The sequence below is a fragment of the Perca flavescens genome, chromosome 13 (genome assembly GCF_004354835.1).
Source record: "Perca flavescens isolate YP-PL-M2 chromosome 13, PFLA_1.0, whole genome shotgun sequence".
Lineage (NCBI taxonomy): Eukaryota > Metazoa > Chordata > Actinopteri > Perciformes > Percidae > Perca > Perca flavescens.
Genome location: NC_041343.1, coordinates 32937837 through 32965336, shown reverse-complemented (window position 1 = coordinate 32965336; position 27500 = coordinate 32937837). Strand labels below are relative to the sequence as shown.

The 27500-nt window shown below is 39.8% G+C and overlaps 3 protein-coding genes, 5 non-coding genes and 1 pseudogene across 9 annotated transcripts in view; 6 read left to right on the top strand and 3 right to left on the bottom strand.

The window, feature by feature from the left end:
* LOC114567174 (uncharacterized protein C7orf43 homolog) overlaps window positions 1–12892 on the bottom strand; it is a 21602-nt gene extending 8710 nt beyond the window's left edge. Inside the window, exons 1-6 of the mRNA XM_028596132.1 lie at window positions 12653–12892; window positions 10420–10763; window positions 3838–3933; window positions 2680–2809; window positions 2328–2414; window positions 1167–1287 (exon numbers count right to left, since the gene is read on the bottom strand). Coding sequence (XP_028451933.1) covers window positions 1167–1287; window positions 2328–2414; window positions 2680–2809; window positions 3838–3933; window positions 10420–10763; window positions 12653–12845 — 971 coding nt within the window. The 5' untranslated portion in view covers window positions 12846–12892. The remainder of the gene's footprint in view (window positions 1–1166; window positions 1288–2327; window positions 2415–2679; window positions 2810–3837; window positions 3934–10419; window positions 10764–12652) is intronic.
* Window positions 12893–14059: 1167 nt separating this feature from the next.
* Window positions 14060–27500, top strand: part of nup98 (nucleoporin 98 and 96 precursor) — a 138020-nt gene continuing 124579 nt past the window's right edge. Inside the window, exons 1-2 of one of the 2 annotated variants that reach the window (XM_028595668.1) lie at window positions 14060–14383; window positions 16081–16149. The gene's annotated coding sequence lies outside the window, so the exon portion shown is untranslated. Of the gene's footprint in view, window positions 14384–16080; window positions 16150–19123; window positions 19249–27500 lie in introns of those variants that run through there. The other variant, XM_028595669.1, reaches the window with a different exon arrangement.
* LOC114566280 (histone H4-like) lies at window positions 17198–17468 on the bottom strand (annotated as a pseudogene).
* Window positions 19640–19728, top strand: trnay-gua (transfer RNA tyrosine (anticodon GUA)). The gene is given in 2 exon segments: window positions 19640–19676; window positions 19693–19728. It is a non-coding gene; the product is annotated as a tRNA-Tyr (tRNA).
* trnay-gua (transfer RNA tyrosine (anticodon GUA)) lies at window positions 20168–20256 on the top strand. The gene is given in 2 exon segments: window positions 20168–20204; window positions 20221–20256. It is a non-coding gene; the product is annotated as a tRNA-Tyr (tRNA).
* trnay-gua (transfer RNA tyrosine (anticodon GUA)) lies at window positions 21474–21562 on the top strand. Its single transcript is given in 2 exon segments — window positions 21474–21510; window positions 21527–21562. It is a non-coding gene; the product is annotated as a tRNA-Tyr (tRNA).
* trnay-gua (transfer RNA tyrosine (anticodon GUA)) lies at window positions 23102–23190 on the top strand. The gene is given in 2 exon segments: window positions 23102–23138; window positions 23155–23190. It is a non-coding gene; the product is annotated as a tRNA-Tyr (tRNA).
* On the top strand, window positions 23630–23718 carry trnay-gua (transfer RNA tyrosine (anticodon GUA)). Its single transcript is given in 2 exon segments — window positions 23630–23666; window positions 23683–23718. It is a non-coding gene; the product is annotated as a tRNA-Tyr (tRNA).
* On the bottom strand, window positions 25904–26851 carry LOC114566279 (odorant receptor 131-2-like). The gene has a single exon (XM_028594607.1). The coding sequence runs from the start codon at window positions 26849–26851 to the stop codon at window positions 25904–25906; it is 948 nt and encodes a 315-aa protein (XP_028450408.1).

The window sequence follows — 27500 nt, the reverse complement described above, 5'->3', positions numbered from 1 at the left end:
TTTTTCAACTTTCTGCTGAGATATATTATGTGACTTTTTTGCAACGAAAATGCGGGGAAATCATGCAAGCCACGCATATTTTGCGCGGAAATCGGCAATTTATGCGGTGAAAGTGCGACTTATTTGAAAAAATGAGGGTACTGACTTTTCTCAGATCTAATGGTTGTAGTCGGACTTCTTCAGCTTTTCCGTCTTCATATATAAACCGGAGAAGGTAACGGTTGTGTGTGTGAAGTTCTGTATTTGTTTGACCCATGCACCCCACCCTGTACCTGACATTTGGTGCTCTAAACCATCAAACTCAGGGTTTTCCCCGCGATTAGAAGGTTTATAATGTGCAGATGTTTTGGGTACCACATACACCACTGGTTCTCAAGCTTTTTTTCAATAATGTTCCCCCTTCGAACAATCTTTTTAAGCCATGTACCCCCTAACCAGCGCTAATAATGTTTGGTAGAATAATAAAAGTCTGTATAAAGAGGAAGAGTCCAGAGATGTGAGAGATAGATTAAACTACAGCCTTGGACCTGGAACACATTTAGATGATGATGGAAAAAAAGAGACAAAAAGTTGGAAAAAGATGGTAGAAAGAAGGAAGGAAGGTAAGAATAGGTCAAACATAGTCATAAAAACTTAGAAAACCACAGTAGAAAGAAGGAAGGCAACACTAGGGCGACAAAAAGGGACAAAAAATAAGCGACAAACTTCAAAAAAAAGCGACAAAAATTATGAAGAAAGTGACAAAATTTAGGTTTATTGACCATGCATAAAAAAACGACGTTGAAATAAGTGGCAAACATGTTGTTTGTATTTTTTTAAGATTATTTTTTGGGGCATTTTTAGGCCTTTAATGATAGGACAGCTGAAAAAATGAAAGGGGAGAGAGAGAGAGAGAGAGAGGGGGGAATGACATGCAGCAAAGGGCTGCAGTTCAGAGTCGAACCTGCGGCCTGCTGCGTCGAGGAGTAATCCTCCATATATGGGCGCCCGCTCTACCAACTGAGCTAACCGGGCGCCCCAGCAACACGTTTTTAAGAAGTGCCAAACATTTTATTTTTTACCCTGAAGGACAACAAGTTCATGGTTGACGGGAAGACAACACAAAGGTTAAAGACTGACAACGCAACATGATGTAACACAACTAACTTTCTCGTGTCTGTACGTACCACACGTTGTCCACCAGCAGCACAGAGCCGTCGGGCATCATGGGAAGGTAGGACGCGTTGAGATTTGGCAAAATACGAACATCCCGAACACTCAACTCCTCCTGAGAAGACTCATTCAACACTGAGAGGAGGAGAAAGACCAAACTGCTTAAACCTCTTTCCAACGTCACTTATTAAGGTTAACTTCAGTATTTTTATAACCTGAACCCTATTTTCCTATATTTTTGTGTGTAAGCGATTGATGTAAGCAACAATCTTTGACATTGGTCCAGTATAAAGCGAGACAAACAAGCTGCAATGTAATGTTAAAGGACAAATGTTCAGCACCAGTCAGCATCCACTAAAAGTTCTGTTTTTGCCGCTGACAGACTCAGATTATTATTCTAAGTGTCTGACTACATTATGGGATGGATCCCTACAGAGATAGACCTTTTAGTTAAAGAGTAAGATCCTTTTAGTTTAACATGGAACAGCCCTGAAATCACCATCACCAAACTCCACCAGACTCCATGTAAATAATCAGGACTTTTAGTGTGTATAGAGCCAGCATATCTCCACCAGACTCCATGTAAATAATCAGGACTTTTAGCGTGTATAGAGCCAGCATATCTCCACCAGACTCCATGTAAATAATCAGGACTTTTAGCGTGTATAGAGCCAGCATATCTCCACCAGACTCCATGTAAATAATCAGGACTTTTATTGTGTATAGAGCCAGCATATTTCCACCAGACTCCATGTAAATAATCAGGACTTTTAGCGTGTATAGAGCCAGCATATCTCCACCAGACTCCATGTAAATAATCAGGACTTTTATCATCGTAAAACACACTTCATTCAAAGTGGACAGAAACTAAATAAAACTACCAAAAGCCGTCTTGGTTCATCTTTCCACTGTTCCAACAATCACCACTCTGGTTTGGTTGAAATAAACCCTTAATTCACCCATTTACATGTGGAGATATGTTGGCTCTATACACGCTAAAAGTCCTGATTATTTACATGGAGTCTGGTGGAGTTTGGTGATGGGGGATTTGTTTGGGGGATAATGTCGAGCCCTGTTGGCTGTACACACACTAAAAGTACTGATGTGTAATCTCCTGCCATAACCAGATTTCCTCTTCCCCTCTATGCATTACACCATGAAGAATGACCTCTGACCTTTGAGGACGGCGAGGTGCTTCCCAGAGACAGTCATCTGCTTACAGCGGACGGTGGGAGGCGGCAGCACGGTCAGAGTAGTGCTCACTGTGGACGAGCAAACAAAGGCTTGTTAAAGAAATGCTAATAAACCAGAGCACTTTATTCTCCCATCCAGGAACTGTGGACTAGCCAGACCATCCTCTGCAGCGCTGTGGAGGAAGGTCTGGACATGCGAGTTATCACAAGTATAATAGTACAAACGTGTGTGTGTGTGTGTGTGTGTGTGTGTGTGTGTGTGTGTGTGTGTGTGTGTGTGTGTGTGTGTGTGTGTGTGTGTGTGTGTGTGTGTGTGTGTGTGTGTTTAGTGTACCCTGAGCCTTGAAGGTGTTCAGGTCGTGTCTGAAGGTGTGTGTCGGCTCTCGTTGCTGCAGGACGCTCAGGTATCCGAGTTCCTGCACCTCGGCTTTCTCCGCCTCCTTCTTCCACACCGTGACCATCACCTGAACACACACAGACACACACACACACACACACACACACACACACACACACACACACACACACACACACATTACAATGACTGCCCATTTCATTCAGACGATACAATTAAATCTTCAACCTGTCAGGTGTCTTCACAGTCGTCATCATCATCATCATCATCATCATCATCATCATCTTTATTTCCAGACTCAAGGTCCATTCACACACACACACACACACACACACACACACACACACACACACACACACACACACACACACACACACACAGGTCTGTATTACTATCTTTGTGGGGACCCATCATTGACATAATGCATTCCCTAGCCCCTTACCCTCACCTTAAACATCACAACTAAATGCCTAACCTTAACCCTTACCCTAACCTTAACCCTCACAACTAAATGCCTAACCTTAACCCTTACCCTAACCTTAACCCTCACAACTAAATGCCTAACCTTAACCCTTACCCTAACCTTAACCATCACAACTAAATGTCTAACCTTAACCCTTACCCTCACCTTAACCATCACAACTAAATGCCTAACCTTAACCCTTACCCTCACCTTAACCATCACAACTAAATGCCTAACCTTAACCCTTACCCTAACCTTAAGCATCACAACTAAATGCCTAACCTTAACCCTTACCCTCACCTTAACCATAACCTAATTCTATCCCTAACCCTAAAACCAAGTCTTAACCTTCAAACAGACTTTTAAACTCGTGGGGTCCAGCATTTTGGTCCCCACAAGGCTGTGCAGACCCCACAATTATACTGTAGTCCCCGGTTTTTGGACCCCACGAATACAGAAAAACAGGTACACACACACACACACACAAATACAATGTTTAAAAATTCAACTAATATATTTTCAGCTTGCTCAAACTCAATAGGCCAAATTCAGCTGCAACATGTAATGTTTACAATTTAGTCTTAAAGCTACAGTGCGCAGTTTCTGTCTCCCCTGTGAGGAATTCTGAGTAATGACAACAACACTGTGGGCGCGTCCACACGGTACGAGCCTACCTTGACTTTCAGCGTGCTGACGGGGAGTTTGTCCAGCGAGACGGTGAGGGGGAAGATGACTTCATCGGTCAACACCACCGGCTCGTCCAGAGGAGACTGACATGGAGACACAGACACACTGATGAGAAATCATCACCAACTCTGAACCCTGGTGGGGTCTTCCATTCGACCGTGCACTTGTCGTCAACACTTTTTCTGACGCTTAATTAGACATTTAACGCTTCCTGTCACTACCATGTATGAGCACCACAAACACCAACTTATTACTAGTTTTACACTTATTTTTGAAACACCGATCCACATTTTTCACCATTTTTTGACATTTTGTTTCCCCAAATAATGAAGAAAAGGTAGCCCATCTCAAGTGTGCAAGCCAAGGAGGACAAGACAAAACACTAATATTTAAAAATTAAAAAACCTCAGTCAGAAACATAAAAAAAACACTTGAAAAAAGCGGCAACAAAGTAGAAAAAAACAATGAAAAAAAACGTAACAAAAGGGTTTTTTTAAAGTGAAAAAAAAAGTGACAGGAAACTAAATACATATAAGAAATAATAAAAAACATTGAAAAAAGCCACGAAAACATTAACTTTTTTTTTTAAAGCGCCAAAAAAGCAGAAAAAAAGCTTGATAAAAGCAATAAAAACTTCACCCTCTGAATTAGATTGTCTTTAGAAAACTTGGCTTATTAAATGTGAATATGTTCTAGTGTCTTCTCTCCTCTGGGACAGTAAATCCTTCTCTCCTTCTTTCCTCCCCTACCTCAACATCTTCTTCCCTTCCTTCCCTTTTCCTGTCCTTCCTTATATACAGTATTCTTCCTTAACTTTCTGTCCATCCTTGCCTTCTGTCTTTCATCCTTCTTTCCTCCCTACTTACTTCCTTTCCTCTGTCCTTCTTTCCTCCCTACTTACTTCCTTTCCTCTGTCCTTCTCCCCCTTACATACTTACAAGCCAAGGAGGACAGAACCCTAATATTTCATTATTTTGTCTTCTTTATCTTGGGAGCTTGAGATGTGCTACCTTTTCTTCACTTAAACAAACACACAATATGAAGCTATGCTTTTGTCCCGAATCGGACTCTTTTACGATACATGGATTTTGATTTGATTTGTGATTTTCATTTATTTTTCCCCCCAGCCCCTACTAAGCCCTACTAACAGCCCTAAATATACAGTACAAGTGTAGAATACAATTTACAATCCACATGATATTGAGAAAATCAGATATCACGATATTCCTGACCAAATACATTGATATTGCGACAATATTGTAGGGGTGACAACTGGTGCTTTCACAAAATATTTTTAACAATGAGATTTTAGTAGCGTGATGTTAAAACAAATCTACAATTCTCATGATGTTTCACAACAGAATTTCTGAGAAAATGGAGTTAGTATGTGCATGTTTTTATCAATTTAGATAACGTAACTGTATATCACGATATCTCGATATATGATTTCATCACGGTATGAAAGACAATAAATTATCATATTGAATTATTGCAGCACGGTCTCACGGCAGTTCGTGATATGGTCACGTTATTGAATCTATTGATCCGTGGACAGTACGCATAAATGTTGTTTTTTTCGTGTGGAGATTACGAAGTTTAAAGGTCCCATGACATGGTCCTCTTTGGATGCTTTTATATAGACCTTAGTGGTCCCCTAATACTGTATCTGAAGTCTCTTTAATATAGATCTTAGTGGTCCCCTAATACTGTATCTGAAGTCTCTTTTATATAGACCTTAGTGGTCCCCTAATACTGTATCTGAAGTCTCTTTAATATAGATCTTAGTGGTCCCCTAATACTGTATCTGAAGTCTCTTTTATATAGACCTTAGTGGTCCTCTAATACTGTATCTGAAGTCTCTTTTATATAGACCTTAGTGGTCCCCTAATACTGTATCTGAAGTCTCTTTTATATAGACCTTAGTGATCCCCTAATACTGTATCTGAAGTCTCTTTTATATAGACCTTAGTGGTCCCCTAATACTGTATCTGAAGTCTCTTTAATATAGACCTTAGTGGTCCCCTAATACTGTATCTGAAGTCTCTTTTATATAGACCTTAGTGGTCCCCTAATACTGTATCTGAAGTCTCTTTTATATAGACCTTAGTGGTCCCCTAATACTGTATCTGAAGTCTCTTTTATATAGACCTTAGTGGTCCCCTAATACTTTATCTGAAGTCTCTTTTATATAGACCTTAGTGGTCCCCTAATGATCCCCTCTTTTATATAGACCTTTGGTCCCCTATCTGTATCTGAAGTCTCTTTAATATAGACCTTAGTGGTCCCCTAATACTGTATCTGAAGTCTCTTTTATATAGACCTTAGTGGTCCCCTAATACTGTATCTGAAGTCTCTTTTATATAGACCTTAGTGGTCCCCTAATACTGTATCTGAAGTCTCTTTAATATAGACCTTAGTGGTCCCCTAATACTGTATCTGAAGTCTCTTTTATATAGACCTTAGTGGTCCCCTAATACTGTATCTGAAGTCTCTTTTATATAGACCTTAGTGGTCCCCTAATACTGTATCTGAAGTCTCTTTTATATAGACCTTAGTGGTCCCCTAATACTGTATCTGAAGTCTCTTTTATATAGACCTTAGTGGTCCCCTAATACTGTATCTGAAGTCTCTTTTATATAGACCTTAGTGGTCCCCTAATACTGTATCTGAAGTCTCTTTTATATAGACCTTAGTGGTCCCCTAATACTGTATCTGAAGTCTCTTTTATATAGACCTTAGTGGTCCCCTAATACTGTATCTGAAGTCTCTTTCCCGAAATTCAGCCTTGTTGGAGAATTACAGCCACTAGAGCCAGTCCCACAATGAGCTTTCCTTAGGATGTGCCATTTCTGTGTCTGTAGCTATTGAGGAGGAGAGGGGGGGCAAGGTGGAGGGGGGTGTGTGGTCTTGACCAACTGCCACTTTGTTCGTTTGAAAGCCATGATGTCTCTCTCTCTCATGGGGGGGCCAAATTCTCTGGGTGGTCAAAGCAGAGAAAGGGGAGGTAACCTTGCTCCTTATGACCTCATAAGGAGAAGATTCCTGATTGGCCCATCTGAGCTTTCATTTTCTCAAAGTCAGAGCAGAATACCCAGGGCTCGGTTTACACCTATCACCATTTGTAGCCACTGGGGGACCATAGGCAGGCTGGGGGAACTCATATTAATGTTAAAAAAAACCTCATAAAGTGAAATTTTCATGCCATGGGACCTTTAAAGCAATGTATTTCAATGGGAACCATATTGCGTGATCACAGAACGATGACGGTAGCGAGTAGTATTGATAAGGAGAAAGTCCACGTAGGGAGGTTGGTCGGGGGGAGGGGGGGTGGATGGGTCCCACGTGTTGCCGTTCCTTTCCTCGTTATTCTCTTCCTAACCACAACCGTTTCATTTCCCCGTTGTTGTGTGCCCCTGCGCCCGGGGATCACGTCCCGCGAGTGGTGGCCCGTCCCGTGTGTTGTTTGCGCCTCATTTCCCTGTTGTTGCATCCCCCCAGAGCAGGTTCGAGAATCGTGACCTGTACACGTTAAAAATTCGTGGCCTGTTTCACGAAATAAACGTCAAAATCGTGACCTGTAGACAAATCAACAAATCAAAATAACGTGACTATTTCACGACCTGGCGTGAGACCGGGTTGATTATTGCCCAGCCCTAACCCACATACATAGTATATATAACAAAATAAAATAAGTATAATAGGGCTTTGACTTTTGCCCAAAAATCATATTCGAAGTTTGTTTGTTTACTAATATTAATATTCAAATATATTTGAATATTTATTAATACTATTTTGACCATTAAATGCCTTCAGTTCTTTTTTTTTTTTACTTAAAAGTCAGACCGTGGATTAAACATTAACAGTATGCTTTCCACAGGAAGTTCGGAGCTTTCATCGTAGCCTATGTAAGTGGTCTGATGTTTATACTTGTGGTTGTGTGTGTGTGTGTGTGTGTGTGTGTGTGTGTGTGTGTGTGTGTGTGTGTGTGTGTGTGTGGGCAGTGTTGCCAACTTTGCAACTTTTCAGACCACCATAGCGACTTTTTTTCACAAAAGCGACTAGCGATAAATCTGGCGACTTTCTGTAAAAAAAATAAATAAAATTTAAAAAAAAAGAGTCGCCAGTATTGTCCAGCGAGCACGCAACGTACGAGGAGCAGCCCCGCCCTCCCCTCTGCGCTCTCTCCTCATGTGCAGCTAGGGCTGGGTATCGTTCAAAATCTTTCGACCCGGTGCCGATTTCGATACCTCAGTTTCTATACCGGTTCCTAACGATACTTTTTTCGATACCGTATGTTTTAAAATCCATTTCAACATCAACAAAAATACATTAAACACACACAGCTTTTATTTTCCACCTTAAATGTGAATCACAACAGTTATCAAAATGTAAAAATCTGGTAAAACTGCTCACTCAGAGTAACATTGATAAAAGTGCCTTGCCTTACAGGCTCAGCCTGTCAGTCACGCATCAGGGCAGAGAAACCACCGTTGTGCCTGCTTGTCTAGAGCTTAGAGGAAGTGTAACGTCAACAGCACCGCGACCGCTTTCGGCTCGCCATTAAAGGAACACGCCGACTTATTGGGACTTTATCTTATTCACCGTAACCCCCAGAGTTAGACTAGTCCATACATACCCTTCTCATCTCTTATTGGGACTTTATCTTATTCACCGTAACTCCCAGAGTTAGACTAGTCCATACATACCCTTCTCATCTCTTATTGGGACTTTATCTTATTCACTGTAACCCCCAGAGTTAGACTAGTCCATACATACCCTTCTCATCTCTTATTGGGACTTTATCTTATTCACTGTAACCCCCAGAGTTAGACTAGTCCATACATACCCTTCTCATCTCCGTGCGTGCTGTAATGCTGTCTGACGGCTCCAGCGGCATCAACCCATCACAAAACATGCAGGTGAATGGTTCCAGTAATCCTACTGCTCCGAATAAGTGACAAAATAACTCCAACATGTTCCTATTTACATGTTGTGATTTATAGAGTCACAGCGTGTACAAAAAACAACGTAACATGAGACACAGCCGTCTTCTAACCGTAAACAAACCAGGAACTATATTCTTAGGTGGAAGAATATAGTACTTGGGCGGAGTGATATGCTCGCAGCAAGCCTGTCTGAGAATATAGTTCCCGGTTTGTTTACTGTTAGAAGATGGCTGTGACTCATGTTACGTTGTTTTTTCTACACGCTGTGACTCTATAAATCACAACATGTAAATAGGAACATGTTGGTGTTATTTTGTCACTTTTGGTACAATTGGGAGCAGTAGGCTAGTTGGAACCAGTTACCTGCAGGATCTGTGCTAGGCTAAGCTAATGCTGGAGCCGTCAGACAGCGTTACAGCACACACAGAGATGAGAAAGGTATGTATCGACTTGTCTAACTCTGGGGGTTACGGTGAATAAGCTATATTCCCAATAAGTTGGCGTGTTCCTTTAATATCATATCGCAGCAAACGCTGTCTGGGTGAAGTCATGAAAAACTGTAACTACACTTGAAACCCCTTTATCGGCATTGCTGTGACTCACTGTGATAAAACTACAGAGCCAACGACGTAGTTTACTCGGTCTGCACCTCTCCGTGTAGGCGTTGTGTGTGTGTGTGTGTGTGTGTGTGTGTGTGTGCGTGCGTGTTGGTCGGAGCTCTGCTCTCTGTCAGTATGCAGAGAGGACAGATAAGCTTGAGCTTACGCGCTCAGACGCTTTTGGATCCGAAATTTGGCACCGAAAGATTTATAATTTTTCGATACTCAAAATTTACAAAAAATAATGCCCATAACAGGTTTGAATATTAAGGGCTGCCTAATATTCATTCGAGTGTCATTATGTTTTTTAAATATTCGAATGATATTCGAATAACGAAGTTCAGAATCAAAGCCCTAATGTATAATATTGAATATAAAGTAACCAGCGTGCAAATAGCTTAAGAGTGCGATATTGTAATGTGTGAGGTAATGAGATAGGTATCTCACACACAGCTGTGAATTGTCAACATACAGTACAGGCCAAAAGTTTGGACACACCTTCTCATTCAATGTGTTTCTTTATTTTCATGACTATTTACATTGTAGATTCTCACTGAAGGCATCAAAACTATGAATGAACACATATGGAATTATGTACTTAACAAAAAAGTGTGAAATAACTGAAAACATGTCTTATATTTTAGATTCTTCAAAGTAGCCACCCTTTGCTTTTTTATTAATAAGGGAAATAATTCCACTAATGAACCCTGACAAAGCACACCTGTGAAGGTAAAACCATTTCAGGTGACTACCTCATGAAGCTCATTGAGAGAACACCAAGGGTTTGCAGAGTTAACACAAAAAGCAAAGGGGGGCTACTTTGAAGAATCTAAAATATAAGACATGTTTTCAGTTATTTCACACTTTTTTGTTAAGTACATAATTCCATATGTGTTCATTCATAGTTTTGATGCCTTCAGTGAGAATCTACAATGTAAATAGTCATGAAAATAAAAAGGAAACACATTGAATGAGAAGGTGTGTCCTAACTTTTGGCCTGTACTGTAAGTAAACGCAGCGGTACCTGAACAGGCGCCCTGCGGAACTCCCTCGCTGCCGTCCCAGATGAGTTGTGGATGAGCAGCGGCTTGCAGTCCCTGAAGCTCCGACACCGGGAGTCCACCCTGCTGCCGAGCGCCGCGATGGCTGCCTCTGCCGCCGCGATGTAGTCTTCCTCGCCGTCCTCGTTGGCCTCGTCCCCGCTGCTCTGGTAGTCGTGGTGATGCTGGTGGTGGTTGCCTCGATGGCGGCTACTGTCACCGGGACTCACGCTGGCCACGGCGCACAGGGAGCCGGCCAGCTCCCTCCACGCCCGGCTACTGGCCGACTCCGTCCCAAAGCCGGCTGTGGTGCCCTCGGCGCCCCCTGCTGGAAAATCATGCAGATAATATTCATGCGCGTGAGAATTTTCATTGGCTACAGTCATTCCTTTAATCGTTTACCTCCAACGTTTTGGCTACCGTTCGGTATGGGCAGAGGAATGTATCTTTTAACCCTCCTGTTGGTTGAATTTGACCCATTTCCAATAAGTTTCTACATCAGAAATTTGGGTTTCTTTCAAACAAATACTCCACGAAATAACATGGATGGTTCCATGCAACGCTCTTCACAGGTAGAGTAAATGATCAGTTCACTACTTTCATTGAATTTGGGTGTTTGATTTAATTTTATAGCATTTGAAAAAAAGAACGTTGAAAAAAGCATCAAAAAACGTCGACGAGAATCGACAAAAACATCGGAAAAAGTGACAAAAACGTAGAGAAACTAAAAGTTGCATGCTCGACAGGAAGACAACACAAGGGTTAACCGAGGAATTGGCCTTGGTTGTTGATGCATACATAAACAAACAAACATATTGAACATTAATATAAAACCAATAGATAGGCTACAGAAACAAATATAGCCTATACAAAATAGCTGTTTAACATATAGGAAAAAAGGCTGGATGGATTGAGTGCAGAATGTGCCAAAATTATAAAGGCTAGTACCAAGTATGTATAGTTAGTGAAATAGAAGGCTATAGTTTGTGTACACTCAGCGGTGTAGTCTATGTGATACACAGGTATACCCACTAAGAAAGCTCCAGGATTTCCATATATCCAATTAAAAATGCCCAATGACCCACAACAACATACTTTCCACTATATTTTTGATATATTTAGAATTGTCTTTTGTGTTTTTCTTCTTCACATAGGCTAATTAAAGGTATTTCCACCCTAAATTGGTGCATAAAAGTGTATCCGAAAACATGAAATGAAGTCGTTGATGCTCAAAACCTCCCTGGGGAGGTCAGCCAGACCCCCCCACTATGCAGATTCTGGCCCATATACAGAACAGTATACCCACTACAATACATTAGACTACACCGCTGTGTGCAGAGAAATGCATCTTTTAACCAAGGAAGAGTGTAGAGTGCAGAATGTGCAAAAATCATAATAAAGTGTTACATAATCTTGCACCCCCTCCGCTGCATGGCTTTTTCCAAAGACTTGAAAGCGGAGGTAGTACACTGTCTCTGTAAAACGGGATTGTGTGACACCATTTAGACGCAACGTAGGCCTATGGTCAATAATAGGAGGTAAACTGTGGAATAGCTTGCCCCTCCCAATAAGAGAGGGTCCTACATTCAGCACCTTTAAAACTCACTTTTAACTGTCACACATTTCATCACCCGGACACTTTCACTGTTAAACTGAATCTAGTATAGAAGTGGATGAATAATGTCTTTATCATCATGAATTTTTGTTTTGTCAATGTATATGTCACCATTTTGTGTACATTTTAATGTATAGTGAATGAGTGCTGTATGACTGCTGGCTGTCTCTATGTTAGTCCTATGTTACCTGCCTAGGGACTGCAGATGAAAAGTAGTTATTTTTACTAATTCTGGCATATTTACAAGGTGCTTCTTAAAAAACAATGTTCATAAATATGCACGGTCTCTATCAAAAAAACCAATAAAATAAAAAATAAAATAAAGGCTAGTGTATAGTATATATAGTTAGTGAAATAGAAGGCTATAGTTTGTGTACACTAACTTTATATATGGCCTACTAGACACTATATATTTTTTGCACATTCTGCACTCAATGCTTTCAGCATTTAGGCCTAGTTAAAAAGGACGCACATTGTTTGCCTGCATGAATATTATAGAGACAGTAAAAAGATCTTTCTCCCCTCCTCCCTTTCATCCAGAGCCAGATGGATGTGGGCATCGCCCCGGCTCCCACCCCCCTCCTCCCCCCCCCCGTCCTTACCGGGACCGTGCTCGGTTGGAATCGCCCCAGCGTCCCTGCAGCGCAGCACCAGCAGGAATCGGACCGTCTCGCCGAGGTAGAGGTGACTCCGGCGGGGCAGAGTGCGGTACCGTGCCGGGTCCGACAGATCCGTGATGGGCACCGCCGGGAAATACATGAAATACTCGCACTGCGACTCCATCATCTGCACCATGGCGACGACGGGAGGAGGCTGCGCGAGCACGAGCAGCTGCAGCACCGGAGTCAACGCGAACAATGAAACACACACTTCCTGGTCTCACTTTCAAAATAAAAGCACGGACATTGTCTCGGTTACACAGACGTGGAAAATAGACCCTTGTGCCCCATAGTGGCCATAGCCTATTACTGTAGTTGCTTATACATCCCTTGGTACATTCATGTGGATTTTGTATTTAGTATATTTTCTTTTATTGTCCATATTATTCATGTGGAGTTTTTTTTGTTATTTGTTATTGTATCATCCTGTTATGATGTGTGTGATGTCTATCTATCTATCTATCTATCTATCTATCTATCTATCTATCTATCTATCTATCTATCTATGGAGAGGTATTTTCCCCCTCATCTTTATTAATAAAAAAAATACACCATTAATATCAGACTAATTGTTAAACTAGCCTACATACAATAAATACAAACAACACAACAACATGTATTATGCTGCTTGCAAACTCGTTAGGCTACTTCATATTTAATATTATACATAGGATATTTTATTTTGTAGGCTATATATAGCCTACTATGTAGGTTAAAAATGTTATTCTACACTTGTTTTGTTGTTATTTTTTCAGTAGGGGTTCTGGTATTTTAATATTTTGTTATCTTATTGTATTTTATCTTATTTCTAGTAGGGTATATTTCTTGTATTTTCTGTATGTGTGTGTATGTTCTTGTAACTTACTGCTGTAACAGAGTAATTAAATAAAGTATATCTATCTATCTATCTATCTATCTATCTATCTATCTATCTATCTATCTATCTATCTATCTATCTATCTATCTATCATCCATCCATCCATCTCTCTCTCTATCATCCATCCATCCATCCATCCATCCACCCATCTATCTATCTATCTATCTATCTATCTATCTATCTATCTATCTATCTATCTATCTATCTATCTATCTATCTATCTATCTATCTATCTATCTATCTACGGATAAATAAAAATATATAAAAGTTATAGCCTACATTTTAGAGGGTGGTCTATGGTTTGATTATAGGCTACATTTAGTTTCTTGTTTTAATTATGAATAGCCTATAGTTCGTATATTTTCAATTCGTCGATAAGATATGAAAAACAATTTAAAAAAATTACAATATTTTAAAAGACAAAAAAAAAAAAAACGAGCAGAAAGTCGGTGAGAAATGGGGGAAACTCTGGTTACCTGGCAACCCGGACTCGTTCCAACGTTACAACGTTCTCTCTGATCGTTCGGTGAGTTCTAAAACGTTTGATCGACGGTTGGAAGAGAGAGAGATCGCCTCCTGTATCAGTTTCCATCATACTTGATCATTGATCCTTCGCCATTTTGTTCTTCTCCCGCCGGAAAGAAAGCTCCGCTGGACGACCGTTATCGACGATAAAGTTAAACTCAACTTCAGCAAACGTTAGCTGCTTTATTTTTTAACCAGATATAGGCCTACTCTCAGTTTGTATTTCGTAAATGGAGGACAGGACACCACGTAATTTGAAGAAGAGTACACATGTAAGTAGCCTAAGGTTAGCATGTTTTTTTTATCAACCATTATTTAGCAACCATTTTACTAACGTAACACGTGGACTAGCTAGCATAACTTCTGCAAGCTCACATTAGCTAAGCTATTGTTAGCAAAGGCAAGAACATTTTGTTGAGCACTTTTCAACAAGGCAAGTTTACATCCCGCAATAGCAGCCACCATCAAGGAAAGAAAATAAGTATTTCTGTCGACATATTTGAACTTCTGGTCTTCCAGTGAGTTATGCAATATTTAAAGAATGAGAGAAAGGAAACAATCGGTTATATTAATGTGTGCAATATGTCAATAAATATGTGAAAGTCAGTTGTGAAATAAAAGCCAGGGAATCCAAATGTAATGCAAGACCCACTGTGGTAAATATGTATGTCTATGGGCATACCATATAGGGGTAAATATTGTGTATACCCGGTGCCATGCACGACCACCAGTCTGCAGGAATTCGGCAAGCTCACATTAGCTAAGCTATTGTTAGCAAAGGCAAGAAAAGTTTGTTAAGCACTTTTCAACAAGGCAAGTGCTTTAGTCTGCATACGCCATAAAAAGGCATTGAAACAAGCTATAACAGAAACATAAAGAATATATAAAAGGATAAAAGTAAAAAACTAAAACTGTCTTTTGGTATTTTAACTGCCTCATTGCACAAATATGCAAATCTTCGGCACTTTAATTTATCTTTCTATTGCTGCGCAAAATGAGTGAAGGGAATTCCTTTGCAACTTTTGAAAGTTTTAAAAAAAATTTAAATGTATTAACATGAATCCAACATATTATTAGCAAATATAAATTATCTTATTTGTGACAAAAAGACATTAATGAAAGGCTTACTGGCATATAGGTAAGGTAGTCTCTTACATCCACAGATACAGTTCATCCTAAGGATTTACTGTCACCTGTATGTTTAACACTAAAACATGATTTACAAAATCATGCCAACAATTATTGTTATTGCTTAATTTTCTATGCACTAAAAATGTATGTATACAAGCTTTATGCTTTTATTGTAGGCAGAGTTAAATTTGCAACTTAATTTGATGAAATATGTAGTAGGGGGCCCCTGCTCTGTTTCTCTCTCAGATAAGGGGTCTTTGGCTTAAGAAATGTTGAAGACCCCTGTTGTAGGCCTTTCTATAATGCACTTGTCATGTCAGATAGTATTCTGATTCTGACTCTGAAAAAGCCGTCAGGAACATTTACCTAATACACATCTGTCTTGCTTTATAACAGATAGATGAAGCCATGTTACATATGCCATGTCTTACAGTAAAAAGATTTTTGTCTTCTTTAAGTGATCTGTAAGCATTATATAAGTTATGCAGAATTATCCACATGTATCTGTAGAGTCCAAAAAGTTTTTGTCCACCAGCCAAATAGGTAGTGAATGTTTACATTTTACCAGCCACTTAATGGATTAACATAGCATTGTGTTTTGGCTGGTGAGTGAAGCAAATGTCCCAGCCACTTGCATATTTTACCAGCATTTGGCTAGTAGATGGTGCCAAATCTAGTAGATGGTGCTAATTGTGGATAGATGAAGCCAGCAATATTACATATTCCATGTCTTAAAAGTGCTATTGTCTTGTTTAAGTGTTCTGTACGCATTGTATCAGTTATGCAGAATGATCCACGGGACATGTATCTGATATTTCTTTTTAAATCATCTCATCAGGGACGGGGTGGCGCCAGCAGCACTTGCAGTGACAGGTGACTGGAGACAGGTGGAGCTACAGGCTCTCAGGTGAGCTCTCATTCAGGATGGTTTTAAGATAACAGGAGGTAGGTGTGCATTTACATCTGTAGTGGTTCCCAACCTTTTTTTCTGAGGTTCCCCAACAGTCCTGTCAGATGAACTCACATACCCCTTCATCTATTCCCAATATATGTTACAAATGTATAACACTATTTGTATCATAAAAGTAGATTTAAGAAAAGTTAAGCTTTTCATACAACTGAACTGTCAATATTAAGGTTGGTTTGGGCAACAATCATACTACTACTACTTGGAAGTGAAGCTGAAAGTTTCAACCATTTATTCATTACTTTTAGCTTATCATTTGAACTGTTATTTATTAGTTTTAGCTACCTATTTAAACTTCTGTGCTTGCTTGCTTTCTAGTTTTTTAAGCACTTGTACATGACTGCAACATGTTCAGTTGTTACAGCTAATATATTCTTTTATTCAAATAATTTATTCATTCATCAATTAGTTAAGCTGCTCCACAATCTTTCCAAGTACAGTACCCCCAGGCAACAACAGAAGTACCCTATAGTTGGGAATCACTGTGTTAGAACACACCATCTACTGCCTATTCTCTTGTTAGTAGAAAATATAATTTACAGTTTTATTTAGGCGATAAATTAGGGCTGTCAATTCATTAAAATATTTAATCTCGACTATCGCATGATTGTCCATAGTTATTTCACGATTAATCATAAATCTATCTCACATTTATATGTTCTAAATGGATTTTAAAATGGATTTTTTTCAAGTTTTAATGCTCAAGTGGTATCTGAAAGTCAACGTACTCCAGTGGTAACTCAGTTCACATCGACAGGACATGCAAATAACTTAAGTCTTGTGGAGTGAAACATCTGAACTTGCCATTCAAAAGACCGTTATCTTTATCCATTTCTGTTCAAGGAGCTTTGGTTCTCTTTCTTTGGTCTTGAGCTGCTTATTATTGATCATTGATATAGTTACAAATGTAAGTAATTAAGCCTGATTTTCAGAAAGGGAACACTCTCTTTAGATAAAGTGTGTGTTTATCTGTGATTCAGGATCAGGTTTAACCTCCAAAGCCGTAGCCTACAGGGCGCGGCGCCCATTCCTCTTCAGAGCGTATACCCGATCCATGGCGCTCACGATCTTCCTCTTGGCGTGCTCGGTGTAGGTGACGGCGTCACGGATCACGTGCTGCAGGAACACCTTCAGCACACCGCGGGTCTCCTCGTAGATCAGACCGGAGATACACTTCGCCGCGGCGAGTCAAACTGCAGATGGCTTTTGGTGATCCCCTGGATGTTATCATGGAGCACTTCACAGTTTCTGCTAGCCATCCACAATGTTACTGCTGCATCGCCTTCTGATTTCCCAAATCTACAGAGCGGCCCGAGGCCCGAATCAAGCATGCGTTAAAAAAAATTTGTGGCGTTAAAAGGAATTTGCGTTAACTCATTATTGCGTTAATTTTGGCAGCCCTAGTATAAATACTAAATTAAATGTAGTCTTATATTAATTTATTGCTATAACATAAACTGACAAGGACTCTGTACACTGTGAAATCAAAGAAAATTACATTAAATTGCCTTTTTTTGGGTAAATGATAGCATGAAGCACATTGCACAAAGGCAAGGTAAGTGAAAGGTAAGGCACTTTTATGCAGCACATTTCATTACAACTCATATGCATACATTAAAATGCACATGGTAACAAGCAAAATGCACAGAATAATATATTTTTACGCATTATCTGACCTTTTAATGAATCTAGTCAGTATTGGCAGTCTATGTAGCCAGCTTTAGTTATTGTTAATTGCAAGATAATAGCTAGTTAGATTCTAAAAGCAGTAAGCAACACTTTGATTGCTACCACAACCAGATGTTAGTTGACCTACGTTTACCTCAAATGGATTGGAGTTATTGGCGTTTGTTAGCATACAGAGTATATTTTTGGTTATTAGCTTTATTGTTAAGGTTAGCAACATTTATTTGCGACTATATTAAAATGTTTTCTGTGGGTGATCATGTTTCAAATCCTGCCCTCGCCGTTTTCTGAACGCTCATAGCCACACATTGGAAACTCACATCGATTTGGCACATTGATTGTCTCTGGAAACTAGAGGTTGGTCTTAGTTGAAATAAGAGGAAAAAGCGATGACATGTGTGTGTGTATGTATATATATATATATATATATATATATATATATATATATATATATATATATATTCCCATGACCTGGAAGTTTTTTTATATCTAATGGCATTACCCAGACCCGTTGAAAGAGAGAGGTGCAACACTTTCATAGACTTCTGTTTTAATTGAAAAAGGCGGAAGCAACACAGGTCAGGGGCAACCAATAGTTCCAAGCATTGAATACTTCCAGCATTTAACCCCTTTTATTTTCAGGGTTTCTCAAGCATGGTCACAGGTAAGTTGATACATTTACGGCATTTTTGAAAGTTTTACGCATTATTTGACCTTTCATGAATCTAGTTAGTATTGGTATTCTATTTAGCCAGCTTTAAGTTATTGTTCATCAAAACATAATAGCTAGTTCTAAAGGCAGATAGCTTAAGCAACACTTCACATGCTACCATAACCAGATATTAGTTGACCTACATTAGCCTCAAATAGATTGCAGTTATTGGCATTTTTTTGGCATACAGAGTATATCTTCTGTTATTAGCTTTATTGTTAAGGTTAGCAACTTTTTGTTGTGTATGTACTAGTACATCTTATTACAGTGAATGGTAGCTAGTTAACTAGATACCGTTGCACAAATAATTTGTAGGTAGTGCATCAATGACAGGTGATTAGATCAGCAGCATGAATGTGGATGATCACAGTAACAAGAAAGTACCCTTTCCTGGCCTGCTTTCTGCCATTTGTCTCTCCCTGTAAGAGGTTGAATGAATTTCTTTAAAGACTTTGGTGCCTTGTATATTTTTAGAAATGAAGGAATGCTATTGCTCAATAATTATGACCTTTAAACAGAAGAAAGTAACAGGAGGTCTCATTAAACACTGTTTTACTCCTCAAGGTGAAGAACATGATCCTGTTAATGAAGAGAAACACACAGCGAGAAACTAATCGGAGCAGAAAGCAAGACAATTAAAGGTATGCCCCGGTCCTGTAGCCAAACAGCGATGTTGGTTTTTGCAACATTTTTGTTGCTTTCTTGTCACTCTTTTCAACTTTTGTCGCCTTTTGCCACATTTCGGACGACATAAAGCCCTACAAGTCAGCAAAAAGTTCCTTATCCATCATATAATTAAGTAAATCAAGCAAAACAATGATTACATTTTTTAGAAGAACTTGTTTCACAGCCTGAATATGAAAAAAATGGTTCTGTGAAAATTCTGAATCTGAAAGTCAGTAAATGTGCTAATTTCTGCTTTGAGTGTTGCGTAAATGGGGTTTCACACGTGATTTAAAAGATCAATTCACCAATTTCTCATCCTTAGCTGTCTATCTGGGTTAACGGATGTGGTGCAAGTCTGTGTATATCCCTTCGATAGCTCAGTTGGTAGAGCGGAGGACTGTAGGTTGATCATGACAGGTATCCTTAGGTCGCTGGTTCAATTCCAGCTCGAAGGATGGAGTTTTTGTTGCTGCCCCATGAGTTTGCATTCAAAATGGAAAGATGTCAAAGAACTGATTTTTAGATCTGTTGTTTCCGTTGCTTCATTTATTGAGACTAAAGAACACTTGACTTAATAACTTTGTACCAGTGTTAAACGAGTTGCTCACAAGAACCTCCAAGGGTTTGGATGGCATTGTGAACATATTTCTTTTCTTAAAATCGATTGTAAAATAGTACATTTTAGACTGCTAAGAGTACACCAGTTTTATGTGGACTCAAGTTGTTAGATAAGCTCCATGATTGAGTGTGGTGTGTGGAGGCTGCATATGTGTGTCCTTGCTGCTATAGAGCTGGACAGTGATGACGCGTTAATGGCCCATAATCAACAAAAACAATACGGATGCTCTTGGATGTCATGTTTGCGACTTATCGTACCCTCTTATGGTTTGTGTCCCTTCGATAGCTCAGTTGGTAGAGCGGAGGACTGTAGGTTGATCGTGACAGGTATCCTTAGGTCGCTGGTTCAATTCCGGCTCGAAGGATGTTTTTTTCGTTGCTGCCCAATGAGTTTGCATTCAGAATGGAAAGATGTCAAGGAACTCATTTTTAAATCTGTTGTCTTCATGTCTTCATTTATATGGACACTTTCTGACTGACAAGATGGCGGATAGCGTAAACAACAACCGCTAAAGAGACCTTTGTTTTAGTAAACTCTGTGTACACAAACAATGTTCTTAATGCTGGAGTTCATGGGCAGATCCCCTGAGAGTGGGTCTAGGAAAGGTTCATTGACAGTTCATTTCCAAAGGGGCGTAACCAACGGACACCGCTCAAATGCCTCAAGGCGCAATTGGATAGTCCTTCAACGAATTAGACCAACTATCCAGGTGACGCTGCGCTTCGGTAGCCGTCGTGTTGAATGTAAACAAAAAGCTGCTCGCCGTTGCTGCGCTATCGTCGTTGCGTAAAGCCCTCCTCAACGGTTGTGATTGGTGTAAAGCCCGCCTCAGCGGTTGTGATTGGTCCCTTGATTTTGGGGACATTGGAATTGGGTTTGAATGGGTCTTCGCCAGACTGACTTGCAGAGCAAATCTCAAATTTGCCGGAAGTTCGTCAGGGTTTACCCAGGCTAGTTAGTTGACCTACATTTACCTACATCATCACCAAAAACGATACAGATTCTGTTGGACGTCATGTTTGGCACTTATAGTGCCCTGTTGGTGAGTGTATCCCTTCGATAGCTCAGTTGGTAGAGTGGAAGACTGTAAGTTGATAATAACAGGTATCCTTAGGTTGCTGGTTCAATTGCTGCTCGAAGGATGGAGTTTTTGTTGCTGCCCAATGAGTTTGCGTTCAGAATGGAAAGATGTCAAAGAACTGATTTTTAGATCTGTTGTTTCCATTGCTTAATTTATTGATACTAAAGAACACTTGACTTAATAACTTTGTACCAGTGTTAAACAAGTTGCTCACAAGAACCTCCAAGGGTTTGGATGGCATTGTGAACATATTTCTTTTCTTAAAATAGATTGTAAAATAGCACATTTTAGACTGCTAAGAGTACATCAGTTTTATGTGGACTCAAGTTGTTAAATAAGCTCCATGATTGAGTGTGGTGTGTGGAGGCTGTATATGTGTGTCCTTGCTGCTATAGAGCTGGACACTGATGACGCGTTAATGGCCCATAATCAACAAAAACGATACAGATGCTCTTGGATGTCATGTTTGGGACTTATCGTACCCTCTTATGGTTTGTGTCCCTTCGATAGCTCAGTTGGTAGAGCGGAGGACTGTAGGTTCATCGTGACAGGTATCCTTAGGTCGCTGGTTCAATTCCGGCTCGAAGGACGTTTTTTTTCATTGCTGCCCAATGAGTTTGCATTCAGAATGGAAAGATGTCAAGGAACTCATTTTTAAGTCTGTTGTCTTCATGTCTTCATTTATATGGACACTTTCTGACTGACAAGATGGCGAATAGCGTAAACAACAACCGCTAAAGAGACCTTTGTTTTAGTAAACTCTGTGTACACAAACAATCTTCTCAATGCTCGAGTTCATGGGCAGATCGCCTGGTGATAGGTCGAGCAAAGTTTCATGTTGTGTCGAGCCTTGTTAATGTTTTAAAAATAGCGATTTTGATGCTGTCATGCTAGTGCCCCTAGCACTCCTATTCGAAAGGCCATTTGACTGAAAGGGAGAATACAGTAAATCTTAAAAGTGGCGTTTCCATCCTAATTATGCTTTCACACAAACGTTTGACTCGAGTATGTTCCCAAAAAGACCCCTGGTTGCATTTTGGCGAGAGTTATGCGTTAAGCAACACTTCACACGCTACCATAACCAGATGTTAGTTGATAGCCTGGTTGATACCAGACCCTTCTCAGTTGTAACTGAGAGTGGGTCTAGGAAAGGTTCATTGACAGTTCATTTCCAAAGGGGCGTAACCAACGGACACCGCTCAAATGCCTCAAGGCGCAATTGGATAGTCCTTCAACGAATTAGACCAACTATCCAGGTGACGCTGCGCTTCGGTAGCCGTCGTGTTGAATGTAAACAAAAAGCTGCTCGCCGTTGCTGCGCTATCGTCGTTGCGTAAAGCCCTCCTCAACGGTTGTGATTGGTGTAAAGCCCGCCTCAGCGGTTGTGATTGGTCCCTTGATTTTGGGGACATTGGAATTGGGTTTGAATGGGTCTTCGCCAGACTGACTTGCAGAGCAAATCTCAAATTTGCCGGAAGTTCGTCAGGGTTTACCCAGGCTAGTTAGTTGACCTACATTTACCTACATCATCACCAAAAACGATACAGATTCTGTTGGACGTCATGTTTGGCACTTATAGTGCCCTGTTGGTGAGTGTATCCCTTCGATAGCTCAGTTGGTAGAGTGGAAGACTGTAAGTTGATAATAACAGGTATCCTTAGGTTGCTGGTTCAATTGCTGCTCGAAGGATGGAGTTTTTGTTGCTGCCCAATGAGTTTGCGTTCAGAATGGAAAGATGTCAAAGAACTGATTTTTAGATCTGTTGTTTCCATTGCTTAATTTATTGAGACTAAAGAACACTTGACTTAATAACTTTGTACCAGTGTTAAACGAGTTGCTCACAAGAACCTCCAAGGGTTTGGATGGCATTGTGAACATATTTCTTTTCTTAAAATAGATTGTAAAATAGCACATTTTAGACTGCTAAGAGTACATCAGTTTTATGTGGACTCAAGTTGTTAAATAAGCTCCATGATTGAGTGTGGTGTGTGGAGGCTGTATATGTGTGTCCTTGCTGCTATAGAGCTGGACAGTGATGACGCGTTAATGGCCCATAATCAATAAAAACAATACGGATGCTCTTGGATGTCATGTTTGGGACTTATCGTACCCTCTTATGGTTTGTGTCCCTTCGATAGCTCAGTTGGTAGAGCGGAGGACTGTAGGTTCATCGTGACAGGTATCCTTAGGTCGCTGGTTCAATTCCGGCTCGAAGGACGTTTTTTTCGTTGCTGCCCAATGAGTTTGCATTCAGAATGGAAAGATGTCAAAGTACAGATTTTTAGATCTGTTGTCTTAATTGCTTCATTTATTCAGACAAAAGAACACTTGACTTAATAACTTTGTACCGGTGTTAAACGAGTTGCTCACAAGAACCTCCAAGGGTTTGGATAGCATTGTGAACATATTTCTTTTCTTAAAATAGATTGTAAAAAAGTACATTTCACACTGCTAAGAGTACACCAGTTTTGTGTGGACTCAAGTTGTTAGATAAGCTCCATGATTGAGTGTGGTGTGTGGAGGCTGCATATGTGTGTCCTTGCTGCTATAGAGCTGGACAGTAATGACGCGTTAAAGGCCCATAATCAACAAAAACGATACAGATGCTCTTGGATGTCATGTTTGGCACTCATAGTGCCCTGTTGGTGCGTGTATCCCTTCGATAGCTCAGTTGGTAGAGCGGAGGACTGTAGGTTGATAATAACAGGTATCCTTACGTCGCTGGTTCAATTCCTGCTCGAAGGATGGAGTTTTTGTTGCTGCCCAATGAGTTTGCGTTCAGAATGGAAAGATGTCAAAGTACAGATTTTTAGATCTGTTGTTTCCATTGCTTCATTTATTCAGACAAAAGAACACTTGACTTAATAACTTTGTACCAGTGTTAAACGAGTTGCTCACAAGAACCTCCAAGGGTTTGGATAGCATTGTGAACATATTTCTTTTCTTAAAATAGATTGTAAAAAAGTACATTTCACACTGCTTAGAGTACACCAGTTTTGTGTGGACTCAAGTTGTTAGATAAGCTCCATGATTGAGTGTGGTGTGTGGAGGCTGCATATATGTTACCTTGCTGCCATAGAGATGGAAACGCAATGCTAAAGCGATGGAGAGTGATGATGCGTTAATGGCCCATCATTGCCAAAATTGATAGAGACACTCATGGCCGTCCTGTTTGGCATTTATCTTACCCCGAAACTGCATTTATCCCTTCGATAGCTCAGTTGGTAAAGTGGTCCACTCTAGGTTGATAATACTAGGTATTCTTAGGTTGCTAGTTCAATTCTACCTTGAAGGATGTATTTTTCATTGCTGCCCAATGTGTTTCCATTCAGAATGGAAAGATGTCAAGGGACTCGTTTTTAGATCTGATGTCTTCATTGCTTCATTTATTCAGACAAAAGAACATGACTTAGTAACTTTGTAACAATGTTAAAAGGGTGGCTCGCAAGAACCTCCAAGGGTTTGTCTGACAGAGAGCGTACATTATTAAACTTTTACTGCATTGGATAGCATTGTGAACATATACAGTACAGGCCAAAAGTTTGGACACACCTTCTCATTCAACGTGTTTCCTTTTTATTTTCATGACTAATTACATTGTAGATTCTCACTGAAGGCATCAAAACTATGAATAAACACATATGGAATTATGTACTTAACAAAAAAGTGTGAAATAACTGAAAACATGTCTTATATTTTAGATTATTCAAAGTAGCCACCCTTTGCTTTCTTATTAATAAGGGAAAAAATTCCACTAATTAACCCTGACAAGGCACACCTGTGAAGTGAAAACCATTTCAGGTGACTACCTCATGAAGCTCATTGAGAGAACACCAAGGGTTTGCAGAGTTATCAAAAAAAGCAAAGGGTGGCTACTTTGAAGAATCTAAAATATAAGACATGATTTCAGTTATTTCACACTTTTTTGTTAAGTACATAATTCCATGTGTGTTCATTCATAGTTTTGATGCCTTCAGTGAGAATCTACAATGTAAATAGTCATGAAAATAAAGAAAGAGAACTTTTGGCCTGTACTGTATATAGTTTTTTTAATAGATAGAAAAATAGTTCTGTCACACTTTTAAGAGTACACCAGTTTTGACTGATACAAATGCTACAGAGAGTGATGATGCATTAATGTACCATCAGCACAAACAAATGGACATTTGGCAGCAGCGAAAATTGAAAATATTTTTATGTACAAAAAGGGGACCCTGCAGAAAAAGTTTGGGAACCACTGCATTACATAAAAAAATACACTTAATACCATTAAATAAATTCCTTCAAAGTGTTCTCGACATATATTATATGAGTTTAGACATATATGAATGTAAACTGCAACTTGACTGGTTGGTTGAGGGGAACAAACGTGAGGCAGTAATTCTAGTTTTTTGTATAAAAAAACAGCACATTACAGCAACAGTATTTCACGTTATTTTATTCTACTTAACAGAAACATTAATGTATACAGTATGCCAGTAATATCATCATGAAGTGCTGCAAATCCCACATGAATGTTTTTAAAATGAATTCCTTTTACATCATATTCCTTATAAAAAATAAATAAATAATAAGACATAATAAAACAGTACACAATGTAAAAGTAATATACAATAAATAAAGTGCTGACAGGTCAACCAAACGCCTGTTTAAAAAGGTAGGGCTTTAACTGACCGTTAATGGTGGGGGCAGAGCATTTCCCAGTCTCTGTGCTGCATACTCAGAAGATCGATGGCTACGGGTCTTAAGACAGGTGAAAGGAACAGTCAATAGATTTAACATAACTCTAACATTGAACTATCCTTAGGAAGATATATCTTTGGACGGGAGAAACAGTTTTGGTGACCAAAAACAGTTTAAATGTAAATATGGACATGCAATGTTTTAAGACGCACACAAATGTGCATTTCATGTATCCTAGGGTGAGACCTCAGCCTTGACTAACATGACTGAGTTTCAGTCGACAGCATAGATAGCATATGAGGATGGGTCTGATGGTCTGGTCTCTTATGCCATAGATAAGAGCACTTAGACACCTGGGAAATATGACAATACACACATAAAGAACAATCTGAATGCGCACTAACACTATCTTTTGTAGGACCTTTGACATAGCTATGAGTAAGGGGTTGTATATAGTTGAAGAGAGACTGAGGCCCAGCTGCCCCAGATGCAACAGCAGTGTGTTACGAGCTTTTCGTGCTGAACCTTTGTCTGTAGAGGCTGACCTGGCTGCTATCATCACACCAATATAGGTTGAAGTGACTGCCACACCCGCTGATACAAACAGAAAATAGGTGAACGCTTTGTCATAATCATCAGACATCCGGCCAAGTAGCATGTTTTCTCTAGCACAAAAATCTTTCATCTCCAGGCTCTCCAGGTTTTCAAATGGAAAATCTAAAAGTAAAAGAATTTGTGTGAGGATATTAAGTGAACTGAAAACCCAAACCACAATAATAGCCACTTCTGTGTTTCTGATGGTGATGAGGGTAGAGTGCCTCAGTGGGTAGCACACAGCTACATATCTCTCCAGAGACATAACCACCAGTGTGAGAGGAGATATTTCATTTGTGAGATCAGAAAGCATGGTGAGAACACCACATAAAGGATATGTCAGCCTTATTCTACAAGCAGCCAGTATGTATAGTAATTGACTCAGTGCCAGCTGTACAGTGTCTGCAAAAAGGAGGTTAAACAGGAGAATGTAACGTGAGGTCTCACAAAACACAGTTTTACTCCTCAAGGTGAATAACATGGTCCCATTAATGAAGAGAAACACACAACACGGCACTGTAGTTACAGTGGAGAATAACACTCGTTCCAGTAACCCCCGTCCAACAGTGATGTTGGTCTGAGATTGAATTGCATTTGCCATCTTTAAAAAGCATTGAAGAGACATAAAACTCAAAATAAAATGGATGCTGTTCAATTTGTATTCCTACAACAGTGCATATATGTCATCTTTACAGCATAGAATGCCACTGAGTTCACATGCAAAACCCCAAATCATCCACATACTTTTAGCCATGTAGAGCCCCGGCTTCTTTCTGTGTGAGCAGAGCTGTTCTGCAGAGTTTACCTTCCTTCACATATTGTTTATAAGCTTTGTCCTTCCCTCACTTGTGTTAAAAAAATCACGTCAACATTGTTAACAAATGATTAAATGGTGATGCAATTCCTGTACCACATCTCAATTCCCTAATCTATGTCAGTGGTTCCCAACCTGGGGTCCAGGCATTCCCAGGGGGGGCGGCAAAGATCACAGGGGGGGCACAAGCCTTTATCTGGTTTGAGGTTGAAGTACAAAAAAAATATTTGCACATGTTAAACAAATTATGATAATACACTAGAATATATAATGTATACAAAAGTCTGTATGAAAACTATATGTTTTGTTGTATCCTCGTTTTTCCTGCCGCCACGGCATCACTATTTTATGAATGAAACATGGTGGAGAAACGTAACAGTGCTGATAACGGCTCTGTATCAAAAAAGAAATTAAGGCTCTATCTCGAGAGTTACCT